This window comes from Xenopus laevis, chromosome 3L (genome assembly GCF_017654675.1).
Source record: "Xenopus laevis strain J_2021 chromosome 3L, Xenopus_laevis_v10.1, whole genome shotgun sequence".
In the NCBI taxonomy this organism is placed as follows: domain Eukaryota; kingdom Metazoa; phylum Chordata; class Amphibia; order Anura; family Pipidae; genus Xenopus; species Xenopus laevis.
In genome coordinates, this window is record NC_054375.1 from 5,857,378 (window position 1) to 5,882,783 (window position 25,406).

At 44.0% G+C, this 25,406-nt stretch overlaps 1 protein-coding gene across 3 annotated transcripts; it reads left to right on the forward strand.

Moving 5' to 3' along the window:
- Positions 1 to 513: 513 nt before the first annotated feature.
- Positions 514 to 23,927, forward strand: braf.L (B-Raf proto-oncogene, serine/threonine kinase L homeolog). Of its 3 annotated transcripts, XM_041585156.1 has the most exons (20): positions 514 to 756; positions 3,321 to 3,422; positions 5,456 to 5,710; positions 6,946 to 7,049; positions 7,224 to 7,326; positions 7,770 to 7,918; positions 9,339 to 9,458; positions 11,269 to 11,425; positions 12,184 to 12,223; positions 12,725 to 12,844; positions 13,676 to 13,815; positions 13,914 to 14,031; positions 15,836 to 15,920; positions 16,194 to 16,370; positions 16,690 to 16,736; positions 17,063 to 17,181; positions 17,317 to 17,448; positions 17,991 to 18,125; positions 19,134 to 19,287; positions 21,506 to 23,927. In XM_041585156.1, the coding sequence occupies exons 1-20, from the start codon at positions 631 to 633 to the stop codon at positions 21,526 to 21,528; spliced, it is 2,406 nt and encodes an 801-aa protein (XP_041441090.1). In that variant the 5' UTR covers positions 514 to 630; the 3' UTR covers positions 21,529 to 23,927.
- The last annotated feature ends 1,479 nt before the right edge of the window (positions 23,928 to 25,406 follow it).

Below are 25,406 nucleotides of genomic sequence, written 5' to 3' on the forward strand. Positions count from 1 at the left end.
CCTAACTGGCCTTCAGGCTGGGCCCCCTTAACTCATAACAAGGTTAAAGATATATAGAAACATTGGGGTAACAGTCACCCTGCTATAGTTCCAGGGGTACCCAGGGCACAAATAAACACTCACCCCAAATCTCCCCCTAACTGACCTTCAGACTGGGCCCCCTTAGCTCATAACAAGGTTACAGATATATAGAAACATTGGGGTGTCACAGATAAAGGTGAATGTTAGAGGCAGTGAGAACCAGAGACAAATGCAGGTATTTTTAGGTAAAATAATGAGGTGGCAGCTCATATAACAATACAGTAGTTAATTGCTGGAGTCTGTTCTGTGGAAACAAATGTGATACATATTCTGACGTCACGAAACCATGACGTAAGGGATGCTCCTGAGCCTGTGCACGCGCTCACTGCACCTGCACAGCGGGGTGGAGCTTCGGTCGAGGGTTCTCCCTGGTGTGACGTAAATAAAGCGCCCGGCTAGCACTGCCCGTCTGTCATCTAATTGGCCGCGCCTTGGTCAGGTACGCGCACGTTCGGTAAGCCCCTCCTTCTGAGAAGCCTGGGAAGACCTGGGCCGGTGCGCGCTATAGTATCCCTCGTGCTCGCTCCCGCGGCTCCGGACCACTTCAAGATGGCGGCGCTAAGTGGGGGATCAGCAGAGGGGCCCTCGTTGCTTAACGGGGACCTGCTGGAGTCCGAGACGGGGGGACTGGGCGGAGCCGGCGAAATGTCTGTGTCCGGGGGGTATCCGGAAGAGGTGAGGGGGATCTGTGGGTTATTGTATGAGAGGCCTGAGCTTTACTTGTGTGCAGAGACCCCCCTCCCCCAAATCTCTGATGTCTGACTGTGTCACTACTGCTCTCCTTGTTTATAATATTGTATTCTATGTACTGTATATACATCTCGGTCTCCTCTGTATATATATATATATATATGTGTCCTCTCTACTGTACTCCGACCTCTGTCTCACATCTCCTTTATAGTCATCTCTACTGGGAATCACAAGCCTCATTTATACAGGGAACTCTGAGTATCACTCATGTATTATAAGGGATAATGTACCCCCTACTGTAAATGATAAGGATATTAGAAGTCACTGAGGGGTTGTTCTGTGACCATATAAAGACACAAGGCTGCAGGCTGAGTTATACAGGGAACTCTGAGTATCACTCATGTATTATAAGGGATAATGTACCCCCTACTGTAAATGATAAGGATATTAGAAGTCACTGAGGGGTTGTTCTGTGACCATATAAAGACACAAGGCTGCAGGCTGAGTTATACAGGGAACTCTGAGTATCACTCATGTATTATAAGGGATAATGTACCCCCTACTGTAAATGATAAGGATATTAGAAGTCACTGAGGGGTTGTTCTGTGACCATATAAAGGCACAAGGCTGCAGGCCGAGTTATACAGGGAACTCTGAGTATCACTCATGTATTATAAGAGATAATGTACCCCCTACTGTAAATGATAAGGATATTAGAAGTCACTGAGGGGTTGTTCTGTGACCATATAAAGGCACAAGGCTGCAGGCTGAGTTATACAGGGAACTCTGAGTATCACTCATGTATTATAAGGGATAATGTGCCCCCTACTGTAAATGATAAGGATATTAGAAGTCACTGAGGGGTTGTTCTGTGACCATATATAGGCACAAGGCTGCAGGCTGAGTTATACAGGGAACTCTGAGTATCACTCGTGTATTATAAGGGATAATGTACCCCCTACTGTAAATGATAAGGATATTAGAAATCACTGAGAATCCGTAATTTAGAGACGGTTATTGGAGGTTCTGCAAGTACAACAAACGTTCAGGTTGTGGGTATTTGGCCTAGAAGTGACCTGTATATATTACAGTACTGATGAAATCATTTGTACAGTTGTAAAATCATCTGTGAGATTAATGGAAGATGATATTATGATGACCATAAGATATAGTCGCATCCTAAGCATCGTAAAGGCCACATGGCAGTACTGCGCTCTCCAAGAACGGACCTTTTTTGTATTTCTCAAACTTAAGGGATAGTTTTCCTTTAAATTACAATTTAGAATGATATACAGAGACAATTCAGCAGTTGGTCTTACTTTTGTATCGCTTTATTTCTTTATTTTCTTGTTTAGCTATTATTTGGTTGCTAGGTTCTAGTGTACCTTAGCAACCAGGCAGTGTGAATGAGAGGCTGAATAGGAGAAGCCTGAATTGATACATAAAAAAGTAAGGATGATTTAATTGCAGTAATTATTTGGCTGCTGGGGTCAGAGGGAGAAGTGGAAAGCAAATCATTCAAAAACTATTTTAAAAAAGAAATTGACTAACTGAAAAGTTGCTAAGAATTTCTTTTATCGTAAAGGTGAACTTCCCCTTTAGCATCGCCTATTTTCTATGTTACAGGCATTGCTTGCAGTTTAAAGGGGAGGTTCACCTTTAAGTTAACTTTTAGTGTGTTATAGAATTGCCAATTCTAAGCAACTTTCCCATTGATCTTAATTACGGTAATTATTTTTTTTATAGTTTTTTTTTTTAATTGCCTTTTTCTTCTGACTATTTCCAGCTTTCAAATGGGGGTCACTGACCCCATTTAAAAAAACAAAGGCTCTGTAAGGCTACACATTTATTGTTATTGCTATTAAGGATGCACCAAATTCAGGATTTGGTTTGGGATTCGGGCGTTTTCAGCAGGATTCGGATTCGGCCAAATCCTTCTGTCCGGCCGAACCGAATCCTAATTTGCATATGCAAATTAAGGGCGGAGAGGGAAATCATGTGACTTTTTGTGACAAAACAAGGAAGTAAAAAATGTATTCGGTATCGGTTTGGTATTCGGCCGAATCCAAAATAGTGGATTCGGTGCATCCCTAATTGCTATGTTTTATTACTCCTCTTTCTATTCAGGCCTCTCCTACTCATATTCCAGTCTCTTATTCAAATCAGTGCGTGGTTGCTAGGGGAATTTGGACCGTAGCAACCAGACTGCTGAAATTGCAAACTGGAGAGCTGCTGAATAAAAAGCTAAATAACTCATAAAAACACAAATAATAAAAAATGAAAACCAATTCAGAATATCATTCTCTACATTATACTAACAGTTAATTTGAAGATGAACAACCCCTTTAAGCTAGTGGTCCCCAAAATGTACGGAATGATCCCCTTAGAGAGATCCAGAGACTTTAGTTGAGGAGATTCCAACCTTGTGCTATTTGTTGGTCCTTCCCTCCTTCCTAATTTTTTTAAGCCCCCCGATACCCAGTGATATTCAGCACATGCCTTTGTATGGAATACGGCTCACATGTCTGTCTGTCTGTCTGTCTCTCCAGGTCTGGAATATCAAACAAATGATAAAGTTAACACAAGAGCACATAGAAGCCCTGTTGGACAAGTTTGGAGGCGAGCACAACCCCCCATCAATATATCTAGAGGTAATTCTAACTCCAAGTCCCTGATGCTGTCAGTTAGGGGGAGATTTGGGGTGAGTGCTTATTTGTACCCTGGGTACCCCTGGAACTATAGCAGGGTGACTGTTACCCCAATGTTTCTATATATCTGTAACCTTGTTATGAGCTAAGGGGGTCCAGTCTGAAGGTCAGTTATGGGGAGATTTGGGGTGAGTGCTTATTTGTACCCTGGGTACCCCTGGAACTATAGCAGGGTGACACCCCAATGTTTCTATATATCTGTAACCTTGTTATGAGCTAAGGGGCCCAGTCTGAAGGTCAGTTAGGGGGAGATTTGGGGTGAGTGCTTATTTGTACCCTGGGTACCCCTGGAACTATAGCAGGGTGACACCCCAATGTTTCTATATATCTGTAACCTTGTTATGAGCTAAGGGGGTCCAGTCTGAAGGTCAGTTAGGGGGAGATTTGGGTTGAGTGTTTATTTGTACCCTGGGTACCCCTGGAACTATAGCAGGGTGACTGTTACCCCAATGTTTCTATATATCTGTAACCTTGTTATGAGCTAAGGGGGTCCAGTCTGAAGGTCAGTTAGGGGGAGATTTGGGGTGAGTGCTTATTTGTACCCTGGGTACCCCTGGAACTATAGCAGGGTGACACCCCAATGTTTCTATATATCTGTAACCTTGTTATGAGCTAAGGGGCCCAGTCTGAAGGTCAGTTAGGGGGAGATTTGGGGTGAGTGTTTATTTGTACCCTGGGTACCCCTGGAACTATAGCAGGGGGACTGTTACCCCAATGTTTCTATATATCTGTAACCTTGTTATGAGCTAAGGGGGTCCAGTCTGAAGGTCAGTTAGGGGGAGATTTGGGGTGAGTGATTATTTGTACCCTGGGTACCCCTGGAACTATAGCAGGGTGACTGTTACCCCAATGTTTTGCAATGAGCTGTTATAGGGACAATATCTCTGTAGTGAGTAGCAGAGAATCCAGGATGAACACAGACACATGGTTATTAAATAAACATCTCCATTGTTGGGTGCAGACACGGCTGTATCCTTAGAATTTCAGTGTTTTCTTAACTTTTCGTCCCTTGGTTGCCCTCCCCTTACTCTCAAGCTACTAAGTGGTGCATCTGGCGTGAGAGTCGAGTGCAGGACGAGGGAGGTTTCGGTGAGTCACGATCACTGAACTCTCACGCCTGACGCAGCCGAATCGGAGAGAAAACCCGGGAGGCAACAGGGAAGCCAAACAGGTTCTGCCTCATTTTTTTTTTCAGGCTGCTGAAAGTGCCTCATCCCACAGATTCAACCCAAGGTTTTTGTGGTTTACCACAAAAAGTATTCTTAAAGGGGAACTATCGCAAAAATGAAAATTTAATATAAGCTTCCTCATACTGAAGTAAGAAAATTTTTAAATACAATCCATTAAATATTCTGTATTGTTTCTGAAATAATCAAGTTTTTCTTCACTATCCCTCTCTCAGCATCTGTTTCTCTTCATTCTCTCTTCATGCAGCAGTTGGGTGTCAGATATTCATTGACAGTTAGATCCAATATATCTTATAGGGGGGCTCCTTTCCTAGCAGATGTATTAGAGCTCTTTCAAATAACTGATTCCAATACAAACAAAATCTAACAAAATAACTGCCTTTTGCACAGATCCTGCATGTAGAGAGACACAATGTCTGGTGAGTTTAATAGTTTAATTCTAGGCAAAAGGGGCCCCTCTATAAGATATAGTAGATTATTCATCTGACCCCCAAGTCCTGAATGAAGACAGAATGAAGAGAAACAGATGCTGAGAGAGGAATATTGAATTTAAACTTGATTATTTCAGAAACAATGCAGAATATTTAATTGATTATATTTAGTTTCTTATTTCAGTATGAGGAAGCTTATATTCAATTTTCATTTTTCTTTACTTTCCCTTTAAGCATAATTCTAATGTTTGTACCCCATTCTTGTCTCTTTTTTTGGCTCATGAGCCGTCTGTAATAGATGGTACATACATTCCTACCAGTTCTATCATTACATACTCCCACTGTGTCTCCCATTTAGGCCTATGAAGAATATACCAGCAAACTGGATCTATTGCAGCAGAGGGAGCAGCAGTTACTGGAGTCTATGGGCAATGGAAGCGACTCCTCTTCTTTGTCTTCAGAGCTGACGATTTCCTCAGTCCCGTCGAATCTATCCTTGGCACCTTCAACTCTCTCAGCCCTGCACACCCCCTCTGATCCCTCCCGCATCAACCCCAGATCTCCCCAGAAACCGATCGTTCGAGTCTTCCTTCCCAACAAGCAGCGCACTGTGGTAAGTCGGATGTGTTGGGTGCCAGGGTGTCGAGTAGGATCGGTGACCTGTGGGTGCTAAACTTACCTCTGTGGTTGGACTATGCGGTTGGATTATATCTTCTTGTTAAGTCCATCCAAGATTCAATACTTTTCTTTCATCAGAGCTGTGATTCTCAGAGAGGGCTGCTCTCTTCCCCATGTTCAGTAGTGGGACTTGGTCCCACCTCCCCCCCCCCGCCACCCTATCGAATCGTAGGAAAGAGAACAGCACAGGAGGAGCACAGTACAGGGAAACAAAGCTCTCTGTTTAGCACTCTCAGTACATGTCGAGGGAATGGGTTTGGATTCACAGTCCCAGAGCCCAGGCTGCTGCCTTGTTTTATGTTTACAGATAAGGAGGAGTTTATAATACAAGTGGTTAAAGTGCATGTGAAGGCAAAAAAATAAAATCCCATATTTACTTTCTTAAAGAAACCTATCTCCAATATACTTTAATTAAAAAATGTGTACCGTTTTTATAAGAAACCTGACTGAATGCAGTGAAATTCTCCCTTCATTTACTGCTGTGGATAGGAATTGTCAGACGGTCCCTAACTGCTCTGCAGGGAAACAATCATACTTATGAACAGCAGGGGGAGCCCCCGCCTTACTTCCCAGCCATGCAGAACTCAAGCAGCTTTGTTTGTTTCCCTGTAGAGCAGTCGGCGACTGTGTAGAGATTTGTATTGGATTTTATTTTTGCCTTTACATCCCCTTTACTGTTTCCAACTCCAGCTGCAGGGACAAAGATCATGGAGCCAGATTTAAACAGATAAACTGGGATTCTATTTGGAGGATTATTTTGCTGCAGCCACTGGTTCTGCAGAGTTGGAGAAAGTTTGTATTAAACAATACAAAAACTATAAACTCCACATTAGATTACATGACAACACAGGACCCAGTGCAGTCTGTGTATTCTGATTATTAATCAGTCTTGTGTGTCGGCTTCTGGCAGATATTATTTGACTTGTGCTGTTTTGATCATTTATGACGATCCCTAAGCAGCCCAGACCACACTGAGCATGTGCACAGTCTTGGTCTTGCAAAGATGTATAACAAAGTTACAAGATGGTGACCCCCTGTGGCCAACTTTAAAAAGCACAAATCATTTGTTTGATTAGGTTTGTGGTGCAGAAAGTTTATGTTTAGTATACAAAATACAGCATTTCTAGTATTTTACGCTTTACTTCCCCTTTAATTGTTTTCTCCTGCCAGGTACCAGCAAGGAGTGGTGTGACAGTGCGAGACAGCTTAAAGAAAGCCCTGATGATGCGAGGCTTGATCCCAGAATGCTGTGCTGTCTACAGGGTGCAGGATGGGTAAGTGTTGCTCACAGTGGGGAATCACAAAAGGTTATTGAGTTGTAACACATACACGGCCATATTGTTTGACACTTCATAGACTGTAACATCATCAGTGAACACTTAGGGGGAGCGGGTTCTGCCACAAGCAATATGGCCGCCTCCGTTCTGATTTGTATTTGCCCCCTGCAGGGAGAAGAAGCCGATTGGCTGGGACACAGATATAAGCTGGATCACCGGAGAAGAGTTACACGTGGAAGTCTTGGAGAATGTGCCACTCACAACCCATAACTTTGTAGGTACAACGGCTCCATAGAAATGGGTGTATCATAATGTCGATCTAGTTGGGGGGCTGTAGCGAAGTTTGTAAAACGTATTTATTTACAGTGTTATTTCAGACAATCACATGCAGATATCCGATTGTTACATTTTACCTGCTGGTCAGTTGCCATGGGTTTGTAGATCATTGGCAATTGTGGCTGCTTTTCGTTACATTAACTCAAAGGTTTACTATGGAAATCCAGGGAGGATGAGGGGCCCCGGACCCCTAGAATATAATTGTTCCTATACAGAGACCCCGATGCAGGAGCGGTAAGGGAGGCAGAAACGTGCCGCTAAGTCTCATTATAATTCTATTGGGGTGTGTGACTGGCACAGTAGCGAGTCCCATTCATGTCTGTATGAGTTGCCAGTCCTAAGTCGTGGCAGTAAGTCCTATTGGGTTTTTGTGTTAAACAGGTACGGAAAACCTTCTTCACACTCGCTTTCTGTGACTTCTGCCGGAAGCTGCTATTCCAGGGCTTTCGCTGCCAGACGTGTGGGTACAAGTTCCACCAGCGCTGCAGCACGGAGGTGCCTCTCATGTGTGTTAACTACGACCGCCTAGAGTAAGTTCCTAGTTGGCGCCGACCCACAGCTCGCTGTAAAATGCTCTGCATTGGGATTCTGGGTATAAGCTTGAAGAGGATATGAATTCCATGCATCGTTTTTTCGTTGGATCCTGTGAAAACGCATGGCAGAGCACTAGCCTGCTTTTAGCCAATCCAAGCACTAGCCTGCTTTTAGCCAATCCAAGCACTAGCCTGCTTTTAGCCAATCCAAGCACTAGCCTGCTTTTAGCCAATCCGAGCGCTAGCCTGCTTTTAGCCATTCAGGGTACTAACCTGCTTTTAGCCATTGAGGGTACTAACCTGCTTTTAGCCAATCCAATCGCTAGCCTGCTTTTAGCCAATCCGAGCGCTAGCCTGCTTTTAGCCAATCCGAGCGCTAGCCTGCTTTTAGCCAATCTGAGCGCTAGCCTGCTTTTAGCCAATCTGAGCACTAGCCTGCTTTTAGCCAATCCGAGCCCATGCCTACTTTTAGCTAATCTGAGCCCATGCCTGCTTTTAGCCAATCCGAGCGCTAGCCTGCTTTTAGCCAATCCGAGTGCTAGCTTGCTTTTAGCCAATCCGAGCGCTAGCCTGCGTTTAGCCAATCCGAGCGCTAGCTTGCTTTTAGCCATTCAGGGTACTAACCTTCTTTTAGCCAATCCGAGCGCTAGCCTTCTTTTAGCCAATCCGAGCGCTAGCCTGCTTTTAGCCAATCCGAGCGCTAGCCTGCTTTTAGCCAATCCGAGCGCTAGCCTGCTTTTAGCCAATCAGAGCAATCTCATACAAGCTGGCCAGCCAATCACACTTGCCCATGTTACACTGCACCTTCCCTCTCCCAACCTGACCCTCTGTGACATCTTTTATGTATCTGTCCCTCATCTACCCATTGCAGAAAATGGGGTGGGACATTTTAGTAATTTGCTGCCTTCTGCCTGCCCTTTCTAGCTTTTAAATCTGGGTCACTGACCCCGTCTATTAAGAAAAAAATGCTCTGTAAGGCTATACATGTATTATTTATTGCTTATGTTATTGCGACATAACTCTTTCTATTCAGGCCCTCCTCATTACATATTCCCAGTTTCGTATTTAAATCGATGCATGACTTCCAAGGTCATTTGGTCCCTAGCAAACAGGTTGTGGAACCTAGAGAGCTGCTCAAGAAAAACCTAAAGAACTACAGAAACAACAAATAATAAAAAATGAAAACCCACTGCAAATTGTCTCAGGATGTTACTCTCTGTCAAAATGTGAACCATCATTTTAACTTTGCCTTAAATATCTTGTAGTGCTCATTCTAAAGCAAAACTTCTCACGACTAGATATCTCTGTGTACTGATACATCGATGTAATTCCATGTATTGCTCACAGCCACTGCTCCTCTCAACGGACATTATGGGCTTCGGCTAATTCTTTCTTTCCCTTTGTTTCCGCCTCACAGTTTGCTGTTTGTCTCCAAGTTCTTTGAGCACCACCCGATATCTCAGGAGGAAGCTCCTTTTGAAGAGTTTGTCCCAGCCGTTGAGTCGTTGACTCCTCCGCCCCCTCCAGATGCCACAGGGTAATGTTCTAGCTCTGATGTTCCAGTTCCCTGAAACTGACAGTTGCCCCTGCGGTATATGTACGGCCCTTGGCCAAGGCCCCCGCAGGGATCCAGACTTCCAAACGGGGAAAACAAATAAATATAATATTGGCACGGCTTGAAAGCAAAGCTTCACTTTGCAGAATGCGCTTGTATACGTGGAATTTCATTTTAAAGGGGTTGTTCACCTTCAAACACTTTTTTTTTTTCAGTTCAGTTGGTTTCAGATTGTTCACCAGAAATAGACTTTTTCCAGTTATGCTGTATTTTTATATTTGTGGCTGTTTTTGTAATATTGAAGCGTAAACTTTCATTTTTCTCCTTCTAAAGCAGCTCTGAGAGGGGGGTCGCCGACCCTGTAAACTGTTCTAAATACATTTCGTTGATACATATGTTATCTTTGTCCCTGCTCAGCAGAATCCCTGACTTTGATTACAGGCAGCTGTTAGAATTGATACAATAGTTGCTAATACTCCAGAGATGCTGCTGAGAAATGTAGTAACTAATTGTAAACCCGCAACCCACATACTTACCCGCTTGGACCTGCTACACGACCCGCAAGTACCTTATCCGCAACCCGCTGACCATCGAGAAACAGGAAGTTCTGTCATTATCAACCGGAAGTGACATCATTAGAAGTTGGCGTGATCGAAAAAAAGGAGTAAAACAGGAAGTGCTGTTGTTGTAAACCAGAAGTGACATCATTGGAAGTAGGCGTGATCAGAAAAAAGGTGTAAAACTCGCTATTGAGGATACCCGCAACCCCGGAGAACTGCCGACCCGCGTCTGTACCCGCTCCCGAAACTTCTGTCTGCAACCCGCAGGGTACAGCAGGTTTTTGGGGTTAACCCGCCGGTACCCGACCTGCTGCAGGTCTCACTGAAACGAAGCACGAACATTAAACTTACATTTTTGGGAAAACTGTAAAGTTTAAAAGATGGAAAGCAGTTGAAAAAAGTCTTTGTTTATGGTGAACAATCTGATAACAACTCAACTGAAAAAGAAAAAGTGTTTGGAAGGTGGACAACCAATTTAAAGGGGATCTTTATTAAAAAAAAATGGTATGTGAATATAATTGCTGTTGCAAGTTTTAACTGTGTGGCTGTTTATAGTCTCTGAAACGATGTAGCAACCTTATTAGAGGAGAATTGAATTCTGCTGCATTGTTTCAAGAGTCAGAACCGCCGATTCAACAGCAAATACCTTGTAGGTCGGCCCATTTGTTCCTTTCTGATGCTTTTCCTGTGCTCTGGGATATAACAAAATCCCCACTGAGCTGATGGGGATAATTACAGCAACACTCCAATGGATCCTCCAAATCATGATAAATGTTTCCTTTTGTTCGTTTGCAACAAAAAGTATCGTTTTTGTCAACTCTGAAAGCCCATCCAACCCATTGGAAAAGTGCCACCTTCCATTGAGATGCATGGGAAATGCCTTACAGGACTCTTTAGCTATTATTAAACTACAAATCCCACAATCCACTTGCATGAGGGTTGCTTGGATTAAAGGGAAAGCTAGAGTACCTTCGGCTAACAGGGAGCAGAGGAGTAATCATTCTTCCAATGAATGTAGCTTCATTTAAATACAACTCCTAGACGTTAACAGAAAATCACTTTAGTGGACTCTCTGCTTGCCTTCTGCAGGGCCAGGCACATGGTCCTCCAAATGCTGTAAAACTGCAGCTCCCAGCATCAATAGAGCTGCCCAAGAGATGTCACGTCTTCTTACTAACAGTTGTGCCCGTTACTGAATTATGTGCTCCCTCTTCACTGACTTTCTTTTCCAGCCCTCCCAGTCTACCAAGTGCTTCTCCTTCTAAGTCCATCCCGATACCCCAGCCGTTCCGACCCGACGAGGACCACCGGAACCAGTTTGGCCAGCGGGATCGATCGTCCTCGGCGCCGAACGTGCACATAAACACCATCGAACCGGTCAATATAGATGTAAGAGCCTGGTATTCTGTTGTTACGTTGTGGTGTGCCTACACTTGATAGGAGCAGTGGGGGAGTAACTCTAGATATACTCATGGCACAGGCCAGCCCAGTCCTTACTATCTGCCACCAGTATGGGGCAGTAGAGGAGACACTTGTGTGTTTTCTCCCTTTTCCCTTATGAATAAAGTGCTGGTTAACACAGGCAGCTCTGTATTCATGGATGGGGAGATTGCTATGCTGAATAGGATGGAGAGACCTGCAGCAATCATGGCTGGAAGGCCGGGTGCAAGGGGCCTCTCCCTCCGCTGTGTTAATTACCCCTATAATAGAGCTTCCTGTTATTATCCGTTTAGAGGATAAGTAAACCTTAAAAATAAGTGAATGTTAAACGGACGAGGGGGCTATTTTAAGCATTTTTGAAAAGTACATTCATTATTTATTTTCTTTTTATTCCAAGATATTAAGGGATACATTTGCTGTTTATATGAATGAATTTTGTTACAACAGCGCCACCTGCTGGTCAGTTTCCCACCAGTCTGACCAGCAAGTAGTCAAGGAAGTTGTCAGGAGAAAGAAAGAGGCTGATGTTCTTCTGCTTAGGAATAAAATTAGAAACCTTTCTTGGAATTATCTTGGAATTTAAAAAGAATAAATAATGAATGTAAATTACAAAAGTGCTTAGAATAGGCCCCTCATCAGTTTTACATTCCCTTATTTTTAAGGTTTACTTATCCAGATCTAACACAAAGTGGTATCTTCTGTTGTAGGACTTGATTCAAGACCCGGGTCTCCAGCGCATCGAGGGAGGTAAGTAGCCCCATCTGGTGTATAATCAATGTATTCTCATTCGAGTTGGGGGTTGCCCCCTTCCTACAACCCCTGGGACTTTCTCCCTTTATTCAGAATGTAAAGTAATCCTAATGTGAGCCCCTGTGTCACTAGTCACCTCTAATGCCTGACTTGTGTGTGTGGGATCCCTCTTGTAGGGCGTAGATTCCGTACATTCCCTTGCTGAAGAACACCCCTTTTTATATATTCCGGTTCCTACTAATGTCTCCGTAGCTCCTGCTTTTTCCTAATCTGTGAAATATCTGCTAAATTGATCTTCAGCTTCATTTCCCCTTCAAGAAGCTGTTTCAATGTGTGTATTTGGGAATATTTTGCAAATTTTTACCTTGTTGATTCTGCTCCTCCAACTTTTTGTTCCTCCTACTATTATATTCCACTTTCCTATTCTCTCACCCCAATAATCCCCCCCCCTCCACAATTTGTTTTCCATTTTTGATTTCTTGCCTGTTTCTCCCGCAGCCCCCTCAGTCCAGCCGACGCGCTGCCATCGGAAATACCATTCACGGGATCCCAGCCCACTCCTTCATACTCTCCCCAGTGAAATAGTCTTTGATTTTGAATCTGATCCCGTTTGCAGAGGTAGTTGCGCTGTTTTATAATCAATCTCCACTTGGGATAGGTTGGGATACCATGGTCCTCTTTAATACAGTATAAGACTGCATTGCTGTATGTAAACCTTTCATAGGTAAAGCATTCACTCCTGACCAATTCTTGGGCAGCAAGGCTGACTGTCATCCCGTCCTTTCTAAAGAATAGTGGCACTTGTAATTCACCATCTGTAGCTCTGGCTGGTGCTGAATTACAAGATTTGCTTGTACGGTGGAATACCCCTCAATTACCCTGCTATTGTTCCAAGAGACACAAGCACTCACCCCAAATCTCCCCCTAACTGACCTTCAGACTTGGCCCCCTTAGCTCATAACAAGGTTACAGATATATAGAAACATTGGGGTAACAGTCACCCTGCTATAGTTCCAGGGGTACCCAGGGTACAAATAAGCACTCACCCCAAATCTCCCCCTAACTGACCTTCAGACTGGGCCCCCTTAGCTCATAACAAGGTTACAGATATATAGAAATATTGGGGTAACAGTCACCCTGCTATAGTTCCAGGGGTACCCAGGGCACAATTAAGCAGTCACCCAAAATCTCCCCCTAACTGGCCTTCAGACTGGGCCCCCTAAGCTCTTAACAATTGGAATGAATGCGCTTCTGACTTGGACTGAGTGTTTATAGGGCCTTGGGTACCTTGAATTTCGTAGTCGGATACATTTGCTTTACACACAGCAGTGGGAATGATTTTGTAGCACCCATTAATGACACAAGCAAGAGTGTTTTCCAGACCTTTGCAGTTTAAAAGACAAGTGACCTTATGGACACATTTGGACACATTTCTCTGCTTGGAATTAGGTTCAACTCCTGGCTTATCGGCGACCCCACCTGCCTCCCTCCCCGGCTCCCTCGCCAACGTCAAGGCCCTACAGAAATCCCCAGGCCAGCAAAGAGAGCGCAAGTCCTCCTCGTCCTCAATGGAAGACAGGAGTCGAATGGTAAGCTTCTGGGAACATCTCCCGCCCTGTGACCATTGTGTATTCCAATCCCTAAAGCCCCCGGATGTTCTAACCGACCCCATCAAACTGTGTTGCAGAAAACGCTTGGACGTCGCGACTCCAGTGACGACTGGGAGATTCCTGATGGGCAAATCACAGTTGGGCAGAGAATAGGTTCTGGATCTTTTGGGACAGTATATAAGGGAAAGTGGCATGGTAATTGTTTTATTTTTCTATTTGTTTCTTCTAACACCCTGTACTACTACTGGCTACATGACCACTGAACACTTAAAGGAGAAGTAAACACAAACATTAAAGTTTTTAAATACAACGGGAGCTAATGAGCTTTGTCTGATGGTGGAACCGTTCACGAGACTGAGATAGCCCTGTAGTATTTGTAGAATAAGTTGATTAAAGGCAGATGTCCAGGAGATGGTGATAGAACCAACACCCTGTGACTGGTTCAGTTCGTTAGTGTCCATCTGAGAATTGTACTAAGAGAAAAGGTACTTCCAGATAATTGCATGTTTGGGTCACTGGAAAGGCATTTGAGAAGAGCCAGGAAGAGGTGGACCTGTAAGAGCCTTCTCCTGCTCCAATGTAATGCTACCCACTATGGAGTTGGCTGCAGTGGGCCTGTAAAGGATGGTTAAGGAGCTATGAGAATCTTTGTCAGCCTTGTGATAGGGCTTACTCGGCCTCCATAGGCTCCAATGACTAAAAGAACCAACAAGACCAAGGTGGAGGAGTCTTTGACAGCCATGTGATAGGGGGTACTCAGCCTCTATAGGTTCCAGTGACTAAAAAGAACCACCAAGACCAGGGATGAGGAGTCCTTGAGAGTCTTTGACAGCCATGTAATAGGGGCTACTCGGCCTCCATAGGCTGCAATGACCAACATGACCAAGGTGGAGGAGTCCTTAAGAAGCTTTGACAGCCATGTGATTGAGGGGAACTCAATCTCCATAGGCTCCAGTGACTAAAAAGAACCAGCAAGACCAGGGAGGATTAGTCCTACATGCAGTGTTGGAACTTTGGGATGCTGGGAAAGGGACCTGGCCAGTTGGTTCCTAGGGCCCAACCCTAGGAATAATTGACCTGTGCCCTTATAATTACAAGAAAGGACCAGTCTTTGCATGCCTTGTTGTGTTAGCAGAAATGGTTTTTAGCCTACAAGGAAGTGGTGGTGGTGGTAGTACATTCTGATATCTCAAGAGGGTTCAGCGATTCTTAGGATGAATGCTTGAAATAAGTTGGATGGATTCTTTGGCCCCGCTGTCAACCACAGAGGAGATCCAATAATTGTTGTAAATGGGCCCCCAGTGTATCCAGATGTTTTGCAGGCTGCCAGAGTCCAAATGACCATGCTGAACTTAAAGCTTTTACTATTGAGAACATAGTAGTGCATCCTACTGAGAAGTTGTGGATGTGGCAGAAGCTGCTCCAAGTCAGGTTCTCCGTCCTTTTTTATATTTGAGTTTGCTTCCCCTTTAATTTTCTTCTCTTAAAGCAACACTGCCATTGTATAATGTGTTGAAAGGGGTGGTTCAACTTTAAGTTAACTGTTCTAGAATGACCAATTCTAAGCAACTTTTCAATTGGTCTCCATTATTTATTTTATAGTTTTTGAATTATTTGCCTTTTTCTTCTGACTCTTTCCAGACCCATCTGAAAACAAATGCTTTGTTAGCCTCCAATTTTATTGTTATTGCTACTTTCTATTACTCCTCTTTCTATTTGGTCCCTCTCCTATTCATATTCCAGTCTGTATGGTGCATGGTTGCTAGGGTAATTTAGACGCTAGCAACCCGATGCCTGAAATTGCAAACTGGAAAACTGCTGAATAAAAGCTAAATAACTCAAAAAAACACAAATAATAATAAAAAAAATTAAAACCAATAGCAAATCGTCTCCCTCTGTACATCATAGTAAAAAGTTAATTTAAAGGTGAACAACCCCTTTAATTTTATTGCTTTATTTCGGGCTCATTCATTGACGATCTCCCATGTGACTCCTTCAGGGGACGTAGCGGTGAAAATATTGAATGTAACGGCTCCAACGCCTCAGCAGCTACAGGCCTTTAAAAATGAAGTTGGAGTCCTCCGGTAAGTACATTTAACGTAGGAGTGGAATAAAAAATGTCCCGCCTCCAGGGACTACTGATTAGTAGAGGGAGCCTTATTGACACCCCTTGAAGAGACCATTGGGGAGCAACCACATTCCTGTGGTTCCTTTATCCGATTGCTCCTTTCTGATGGGACAGGGTTTTTAAGGGGTGACTGCGTGAAGTGAGGGTTCATGTAGCCCTATGGGTTCTGATAACAGTCATGTGAGCATCTTTAAAGGGGAAGTTGATTTGTCTTCTCTCTTGATCCCAGAAAAACACGACACGTGAACATCCTGCTTTTCATGGGCTACTCCACGAAGCCCCAACTGGCAATAGTGACCCAGTGGTGCGAGGGCTCCAGTCTCTATCACCATCTGCACATCATCGAGACCAAATTTGAGATGATTAAACTTATCGACATTGCACGGCAGACGGCACAGGGCATGGAGTACGTATGCCGATCCCTTTTCTACTCCGTGCCGGGAATGTGAGACTTAGGCTGGGGAGTCGGACATTGCATGGAGAAGCCCTCTCTCCTGCAGGACCACCAATATTTGGTTGCCCAGGCCATAGCCATAGGAAACCTCAGTCCCACCCATTGGCCTCCCGTTGTATACAGAATTAATTTCCACTGGGCAACCTGATATTGATGGGGCAGTGGTATGACATGTTGGGTTAAGCTTCAGCCTTGTGTTCATAAATAAGGCATTTGGGTTTTTTTTTTTTTGTCATGAATAATAATTGTCATGTTTTTGCATGATTTACAGCTATTTGCACGCAAAGTCCATCATTCACAGAGACCTGAAGAGCAATAGTATCCTTCCTTGTGCCTAAGCATATTCCCTGTGTCCCCCCTTCTCATGTAAACTGAACCCTGGTTGGTTGACAGTGAGGTTCTTGCCTCCACTTCCTGTCTGGGAAAAGGAGCCCCACCTATGGTCCGACCAGGGTCCAGGATCTGAAGACAATAGTAGTGGAGCAGTATAGAAGAGTAACCCCACCTTCTGGAGGAAATGGATCATTGCAGCTGCAAGGAACCACAACCATAGGCCGGTTCTCTGTATATGTATATACATGACTCTAGGTCTTCTCTTTCTCCTCTACTGTAATTGGTTGTTTTCCTTAACCCCCCCTGCTCAGATATATTCCTTCATGAAGACCTCACGGTGAAGATCGGTGACTTTGGTTTGGCGACGGTGAAGTCCCGGTGGAGTGGCTCTCATCAGTTTGAGCAGTTATCCGGCTCCATTCTGTGGATGGTAAGTTCCTCTGCCCATTGGTCTAACTCATGGGGAGAACATTATTATTATGCAAATTGGCATTTATCTTAATACTGTATGCTGGATAGACCTCTCTTAGCATCTTTTCAGTTGGTCGCTGCTATCTCTTTGTAGGCTCCGGAGGTCATTCGGATGCAAGATAACAACCCGTACAGCTTTCAGTCCGACGTCTACGCCTTTGGCATTGTTCTGTACGAATTAATGACAGGGCAGTTGCCCTACTCGAATATCAACAACAGAGACCAGGTATTTACAAATTAATTGGGCGGTATAGGTTTAGAGTTGAGGGGGTATGACTTACAAGTGTAGTTAAGGTTCCTCCAAAGAATGGTTGTTTGAAAGTTCTCCAAGGTTGCAAAATGCAGCCCCAACACGGTTTGCTCTTGGACTGCTCTCTTTCCGGTGGTCAAGCAAAGGTAAGGGGCTGGTGTTTTCAAAGTGGGATGATGATTTCCCATTGCACTGGAAAAGAAAGCCGTTTGATGAATAGGAAAGATCCCTTGAAAGACCTCCTGCAAAGCTGCACACTGGTCATCCGTCATAACTTCACCCCCAAGTGACCATGGGAAAGAGAGCAGCACGTACATAGAGACCGAGCGCTGTACCAGCAGGTATACCAGGTTCCAACCGCATCAGTTGTAGGTGTGAACTAGGATGTCTGTGCACGCTTGGGGAATTATTGCCTTGGGCATCTCTGGTCTTTGAACGTTGTTGTTGTTCTTTTACTGAACCATTGGTATGTCACTGATTAATGTGGCTGCATTCCCTTCCTTCCTCTTCTTTTTAAGATCATATTTATGGTCGGCAGAGGCTACTTATCTCCAGACTTCAGCAAAGTTAGGAGTAATTGTCCCAAAGCAATGAAGCGGTTAATAGCAGACTGCCTGAAGAAGAAGAGAGATGAACGGCCCCTATTCCCACAGGTGAGTGATCCTGCCCAGAACTGGGTTATAAAAGGAGCCCCGGATGCTATAGCCACACAGTGGAAGTATTAGGATAGAAATCTGTTGTCTTAAAGCAGAGCAACAAGCGCCTCCTTCATTCCTCACTTCCTGTTCCTCCATTTCTCACTTCCTGTCCTCCTGTCAGCCGGGCAACAGGCTCCTTTTTCATTCCTCACTTCCTGTTCTACTGTCATCAGAGCAACAAGCTCCTCCTTCATTTTTCACTTCTTGTTTTTCCTTCATTCCTCACTTTCTGTTCCTCCTTCATTACTCCCTTCCTGTTTCTTCTTCATTCCTCATTTCCTGTTCTTCTGTCATCAGAGCAACAAGCTCCTCCTTCATTCCTCACTTTCTGTTCCTCCTTCATTACTCCCTTCCTGTTTCACCTTCATTCCTCACTTCCTGTTTCTTCTTCATTCCTCATTTCCTGTTCTTCTGTCATCAGAGCAACAAGCTCCTCCTTCATTCCTCACTATCTGTTCCTCCTTCATTACTCCCTTCCTGTTTCACCTTCATTCCTCACTTCCGGTTTCTTCTTCATTCCTCGTCTCCTGTCATCAGAGCAACAAGCTTCTTCTTCATTCCTCACTTCCTGTTTTTCCTTCATTCCTCACTTCCTGTTCTCCTGTCATCAGAGCAACAAGCTTCTTCTTCATTCCTCACTTCCTGTTTTTCCTTCATTCCTCACTTCCTGTTCTCCTGTCATCAGAGCAACAAGCTCCTCCTTCATTCCTCACTTCCTGTTTCTCCTTCATTCCTCACTTCCTGTCAGCAAAGAAACAAGCTCCTCCTTCATTCCTCACTTCCTGTCCTGTCAGCAGATCAACAAGCTCCCCCTTCCCGACTCCTGCGAGGAAAATGGCTTTCTCCTATAAAAAAAGAATATCAAAGGCCTAATTTCCCCAGTACCTGAAGATGAAATGTGTTCAATGCCAGTAATGATCATCCCAGGGCCCTAAACTGTTCTACATTTTGAATTTTGCTTAGATTCTCGCCTCCATTGAACTGCTGGCCCGGTCATTGCCAAAAATCCACCGCAGTGCGTCTGAGCCGTCCTTGAACCGGGCCGGATTCCAGACAGAAGACTTCAGTCTGTACACGTGTGCTTCTCCCAAAACTCCTATCCAGGGCGGAGCTTATGGTGGGTTTGTTATCGGAGCCCTGTGACCGTGTGTCCGTCTCCCGTCCCTCCGTCATGTGTGAGCTCTTCATTCCCTGCTGGCAGGAGTCTGTATCTGTTGCACTTGTCATGTACGGCTTTCCCATGTATCTGTGATGTGCGTGTCCGTGTGTCTGTACAAATATAATATATACCCCCACTTACTATTACAGGGGCTGCACTTTGGAGATTTTGTTTGTACCTTTGATTTTTCTTAAAGGGATACTGTCGGCTCAAAACTTGCCTAGTTGTATGTTTATTAATTTTATTGCTGCACAGGATTAAATGCTGATGTTACTTTCACATACGAGAGATGATTTTTTTTTTAATAATGTATTTTAAATGTATTATTTTTGTTCTTTGCTTTCGTCTTTTTTTGCTGTCACAGAGTTTTTGCTTGTCCGTCCGCTTCCAGTTTTCCCGCATGAGCTTTGACTGTTTCCTTTGTTTCTTGTCAGCAGTTGCACCTTCCCTACAGCCTTAAATCAGTCTCTTGTAGTGCTTTCTGTGTAGCTACCACCTATGGGATTTTGCATTAGTAACTTTTAGTCCTCTTGTAAAAGAGGGAGGCTAAAGCCTAAAAATTAATCTGACAGCTCCCTCCTCCCATATGTATAAATACAAATATACAGAGAAGGAATGTTCTGGGCACACAATAAGCTATACCCTCATACTGTACTGTCTAAGGGAATCAATATGGCACCTCCTCCCATATGTATAAATACAAATATACAGAGAAGGAATGTTCTGGGCACATAATAAGCTATACCCTCACACTGTACTGTCTAAGGGAATCAATATGGCACCTCCTCCTCCCATATGTATAAATACAAATATACAGAGAAGGAATGTTCTGGGCACACAATAAGCTATACCCTCATACTGTACTGTCTAAGGGAATCAATATGGCACCTCCCTCCTCCCATATGTATAAATACAAATATACAGAGAAGGAATGTTCTGGGCACACAATAAGCTATACCCTCATACTGTACTGTCTAAGGGAATCAATATGGCACCTCCCTCCTCCCATATGTATAAATACAAATATACAGAGAAGGAATGTTCTGGGCACACAATAAGCTATACCCTCATACTGTACTGTCTAAGGGAATCAATATGGCACCTCCTCCTCCCATATGTATAAATACAAATATACAGAGAAGGAATGTTCTGGGCACACAATAAGCTATACCCTCATACTGTACTGTCTAAGGGAATCAATATGGCACCTCCTCCCATATGTATAAATACAAATATACAGAGAAGGAATGTTCTGGGCACATAATAAGCTATACCCTCATACTGTACTGTCTAAGGGAATCAATATGGCACCTCCTCCTCCCATATGTATAAATACAAATATACAGAGAAGGAATGTTCTGGGCACACAATAAGCTATACCCTCATACTGTACTGTCTAAGGGAATCAATATGGCACCTCCCTCCTCCCATATGTATAAATACAAATATACAGAGAAGGAATGTTCTGGGCACACAATAAGCTATACCCTCATACTGTACTGTCTAAGGGAATCAATATGGCACCTCCTCCTCCCATATGTATAAATACAAATATACAGAGAAGGAATGTTCTGGGCACACAATAAGCTATACCCTCATACTGTACTGTCTAAGGGAATCAATATGGCACCTCCCTCCTCCCATATGTATAAATACAAATATACAGAGAAGGAATGTTCTGGGCACACAATAAGCTATACCCTCATACTGTACTGTCTAAGGGAATCAATATGGCACCTCCTCCTCCCATATGTATAAATACAAATATACAGAGAAGGAATGTTCTGGGCACACAATAAGCTATACCCTCATACTGTACTGTCTAAGGGAATCAATATGGCACCTCCTCCTCCCATATGTATAAATACAAATATACAGAGAAGGAATGTTCTGGGCACACAATAAGCTATACCCTCATACTGTACTGTCTAAGGGAATCAATATGGCACCTCCTCCTCCTATATGTATAAATACAAATATACAGAGATAGAATGTTCCATTTGGATTATAAGCTTTTTATCTATGGTCTAAAAGGACATTAATGAAAAATACACTTTGCCTGTGTGAAATCCTTCCCTTTCCCCACTAGAGGTCGCTGTGTGTTCCCCTCCATAACAACCAGACTGCCTGTATAAATGTATAAATAAATGTGATTCTCTTGTCCCCTCCTCTGCAGGAGAATTTACAGCCTTCAAGTAACTGCACAGCCACTGCGAGCACCTCTGTCCTTCCTTAAGTCTTGTGTTCCTCTAGTTTCTTAGCACTGGAAGTAAATACAGAAATAAGCAGATAATCCATCCGTGTTTTAAAGGGAAGCAGCACCGACCAATCGGCGAAGGAGGGGAGGGATAAGGGACCAATCCATCACTCCTGGAATTAACCCAACTCTGCTTGGTCACCGGCATGGAGCGGGCATGGCCTTTTATGGGGCTTTTATTCCTTGGATCTTCTGACTAATCAGGGGGTTTGCCTTCCATTCGGAATCCATGCACCAATCGGCATTGGGAAGAGCTGATCCAATCATCCTTAATTTTTTTTAAAAAAAAAATTTTCTAATCTCTAATGCTGGATCTTCTTGGTCACAGACCCAACTATTCGGTCCCTAAAACTCTTGGCCCAGTGTTTCGGCATGGGGAGTGCTGCAGGTCCATGGTTGGTAATCTTGGGTCTCCATTTGTGGCTGGACGGAAGATCCAATGTTGAAGAATGCTGGGATAGATGTTAGGGTTGCTGGTTTGAGAAGCTGGACAAAGAGATGAGGTGGTTGTTTTGGGGGGGGGGGGGTAAAGCTCTGATTTCATCGTCTGAGACCCGAAAAGGCAGCTTTGATCCAGAGGGCTCCTAGACAAACCCCAAAGAGATGGCAGCCATAATTGGATTGTAGTCCTGCCACATCTGGGGACCCAAGGCTAAGAAACGATGAAGGCCCTGCCATTGGTTATTATAGATTCTTGTTTAATATATGTTGCTTTTATTGCGTCCTCCAGGGGGCGCTATTCAACAGCAGAGGGAGATGCTTTCTACATTATTTTGCAATAACCGCTTCCAGAAACGGCAGATTCCCTGATTCAAATGGAAGGGATTAAACCTGTCCTTTCCGATTGGCCGTTTATTCCAACCTGTGCCAGAAACCAGCAAAGCCTATTGGCCGAGATTCTTCATTTCATTTTGGTTTAGACTTTGATTTTATTTTTCTGGTTCTCTGGAGCCTCCTCTTTCAGCGACTCTACTAGGAGACGATGTGGGACCTCTCCTTCTTCACGCTTCTCTCGCCCTTTCCAAGCACTGGGGGACCTGCATGGATCTGAATGGAACATCTGCTTTGTTTCCAAGTGCACGTCTTACCCTTGTTCGGGAGCACAATTCTGTAACATTCCCCAATCCGGTTGGTTTTATTTGATGTCCAGACAAAATGCACTTGATGATCACAAACTTGAAAAATGTACCACCCCCCAAAAACCACAGCTTTGATACCAGAGGGCCCCGAGATGTGCTACACGCATGTTCCAAGTCTCCGTGCTCTAGTTTGGTTGTGTTTCCCAATATTACAAATCCAGCTACTGAAGTTTGGGTTGGAGCCCACTGTGCAAAGTGGAGAACCCTCCGTCACTGGTTCTGCTTGATTGCGTTGTTCTGATATAACGCAACACAAAGCTGGCCATGCACGGGAAGATCTGAGCTCACCAAACGATTGATTTGCCCACCAAAATGCCGGTCCAGTGAGGTCCATGATCTGATGGTGGTCCTCAGCCAATGAGACTTGAAGGGCCCCGTCTTCGATATCAATTGGGGAGGGACGTTACCATAGGCTGTTGATCCTGTGATGCGTTGGTAAGTCAGCAGCCAATGTGTGATTGCGTATGGGCACCAGGAGTCAATATTGTTGGTAACATTCCAATGCTCTAAGGTTGACCATTCTTTGTGCTGATCTTCCACCATGAAGCCACCGAGGTACCACCACCATGATGGTGAATATAGGGCACTAGCAGCATGACAGTTCCCACTCATTGTATTACATAACGGAGGCTGCTGGGGTTAAAGTTCTACCTTACCTCCCTAATTTAAATATTAGGCCACACCCCTAACTGACTAAACCACACCCATTACAGCAAGACCCATTCCTTTTTATGGTCTTAACCATCCTCAACCTTCCCCTCTAGTACTACAGATCATTGAGGGGTATGGTGGAACAACAGCCCCCAATTTGCCCCATTTTTAACTCTGAACATCCCTCCCAGGAGGATGCTGGGAGTTGCAGTTAAGGTGGCACGTAGCAAGGCTGTATTTGTGTTTGTAGAGAAACCTATTTATTTAATTTATTCGGCAGTGTCAATGTTGGACCAGTCTGTACTTGTGTGTTTGTGTGGAATCGATGTGTGAGTTGGGGACCCCCACTGTGACGCCTCTGTTTCACCCCCCTTTATCACCGGCACCTTTTCTACTGTGACTATCCTCTTCCTCTGAGGGTATCCGGCAGTTCTATACAGGTAACAGACCTACCAGGCAGCCCTCTTAAAGGATAAGTAAACCTTAAAAATAAGTGAATGTACTTCTGCATTGTACATTCATTATTTATTCTTTTTCAATTCCAAGATATTAAGGGATACATGTGCTGTTAATATGAATGAATTTTGTTACAACAGCGCCACCTGCTGGTCAGTTTCCCACCAGTCTGACCAGCAAGTAGTCAAGGAAGTTGTCAGGAGAAAGAAAGAGACTGATGTTCTTCTGCTTAGGAATAAAATTAGAAACCTTTCTCAAATCTTTCCTAAGCAGAAGAACATCAGAGCAGCCTCTTTCTTTCTCCTGACAACTTCCTTGACTACTTGGTGGTCAGACTGGTCAGAAACTGACCAGCAGGTGGCGCTGTTGGAACAAAATTCATTCATATTAACAGCACATGTATCCCTTAATATCTTGGAATCAAAACAAAATAAATAATGTAAATGGCAAAAGTGCCCCCTCATCAGTTTTACATTCACTTATTTTTAAGGTTTACTTATCCTTTAAAGTGTTATCCAGTCTGTTGACCCAGAACCCAGACCCCTTAGCTGCACCCTTGGGCCCCTAATTGCCCGGGAATATACTTTTACTGGGGGACACTGGGATACAACACTGAAGCTGTAGTCTCCGCTGTCACTGTCAGGCCTTACTGTTGCCCTGCACTCCCTGTTCTGACTCCTAGCACCAGCTTCTGTATGTGGACGTGTGCTCGCTGTATGTAAATGATCATTCGCTCTGCGACCTCCTTAAAGACCCCATCATTGTACAGATTATTTCAAATACCAGTCACGATCCGTAACCCTTCAGCTGCTCTACTATAACGGATCGTTGGACCAAACAGCAGACGTTCAGATGTAATCGTCCATTGTGGGAGGAGTCTAGTGCTTCGTACATTGTACATACCCACTAACATTGGGCAAATTTGCTCCTGGGCAGTAACGCATGGCAACCAATCAGATAAGCGAAACACTGGTTGGTTGCTATGGGTTACTGCCTAGGTTGCTTGCTTTAATTCACCATATTGCCGCCGTTTTGGACTGACCAGTCGCCATTATGCACCTTCGATTATTTAGGATTCTTTCATTTTTTTTTTTGGTTGACTTTAGTTTTTGTTTTTAGAGCTCGGATGTTACCGTTATTTTTTTTTCTTAAAGAGGCAAAAACATTGCACTGCACTTTAGCGACTCGATACCGACCTGGGGGCTTACAATATACTCTGGCTGCACCGGGGGGCGGACACATAAGGCTGGGAATATTTATACGGGAGTGATTTATAGCAGCAATTTAACCCTGGGGTATGTATGGTTTGTTCCTTTTCTGAGCAGCACCTCCCCTCCAATATATGAGATCAATGGACAGTCTGAAATTGGGACCAATCATTCTGCATTCCATTCATCCATAGAGTCCCCATTCATTCTCTTTCTGCCGTATACCAGCGCTGTTGCTTTAAAAGGAAACTAAAACGTGCAAAGTGTCTCGCTTTATTTCCCCTTTAAATATTGACTCTGATTCCATTGGTGAGACTGGGCCACTGAGTTGTAGGCAAGAAATATTGGACTTAAGGATGAAGCAGG

Excerpts from the sequence above, each read along its gene's own strand:
- braf.L (XM_041585156.1), top strand. The coding sequence starts at position 631 with ATGGCGGCGCTAAGTGGGGGATCAGCAGAGGGGCCCTCGTTGCTTAAC. Across the intron at positions 7,919-9,338 it reads GTTAACTACGACCGCCTAGA|TTTGCTGTTTGTCTCCAAGT; the intron begins GTAAGTTCCTAG and ends TCCGCCTCACAG. Across the intron at positions 12,845-13,675 it reads ATCTGATCCCGTTTGCAGAG|GTTCAACTCCTGGCTTATCG; the intron begins GTAGTTGCGCTG and ends GCTTGGAATTAG.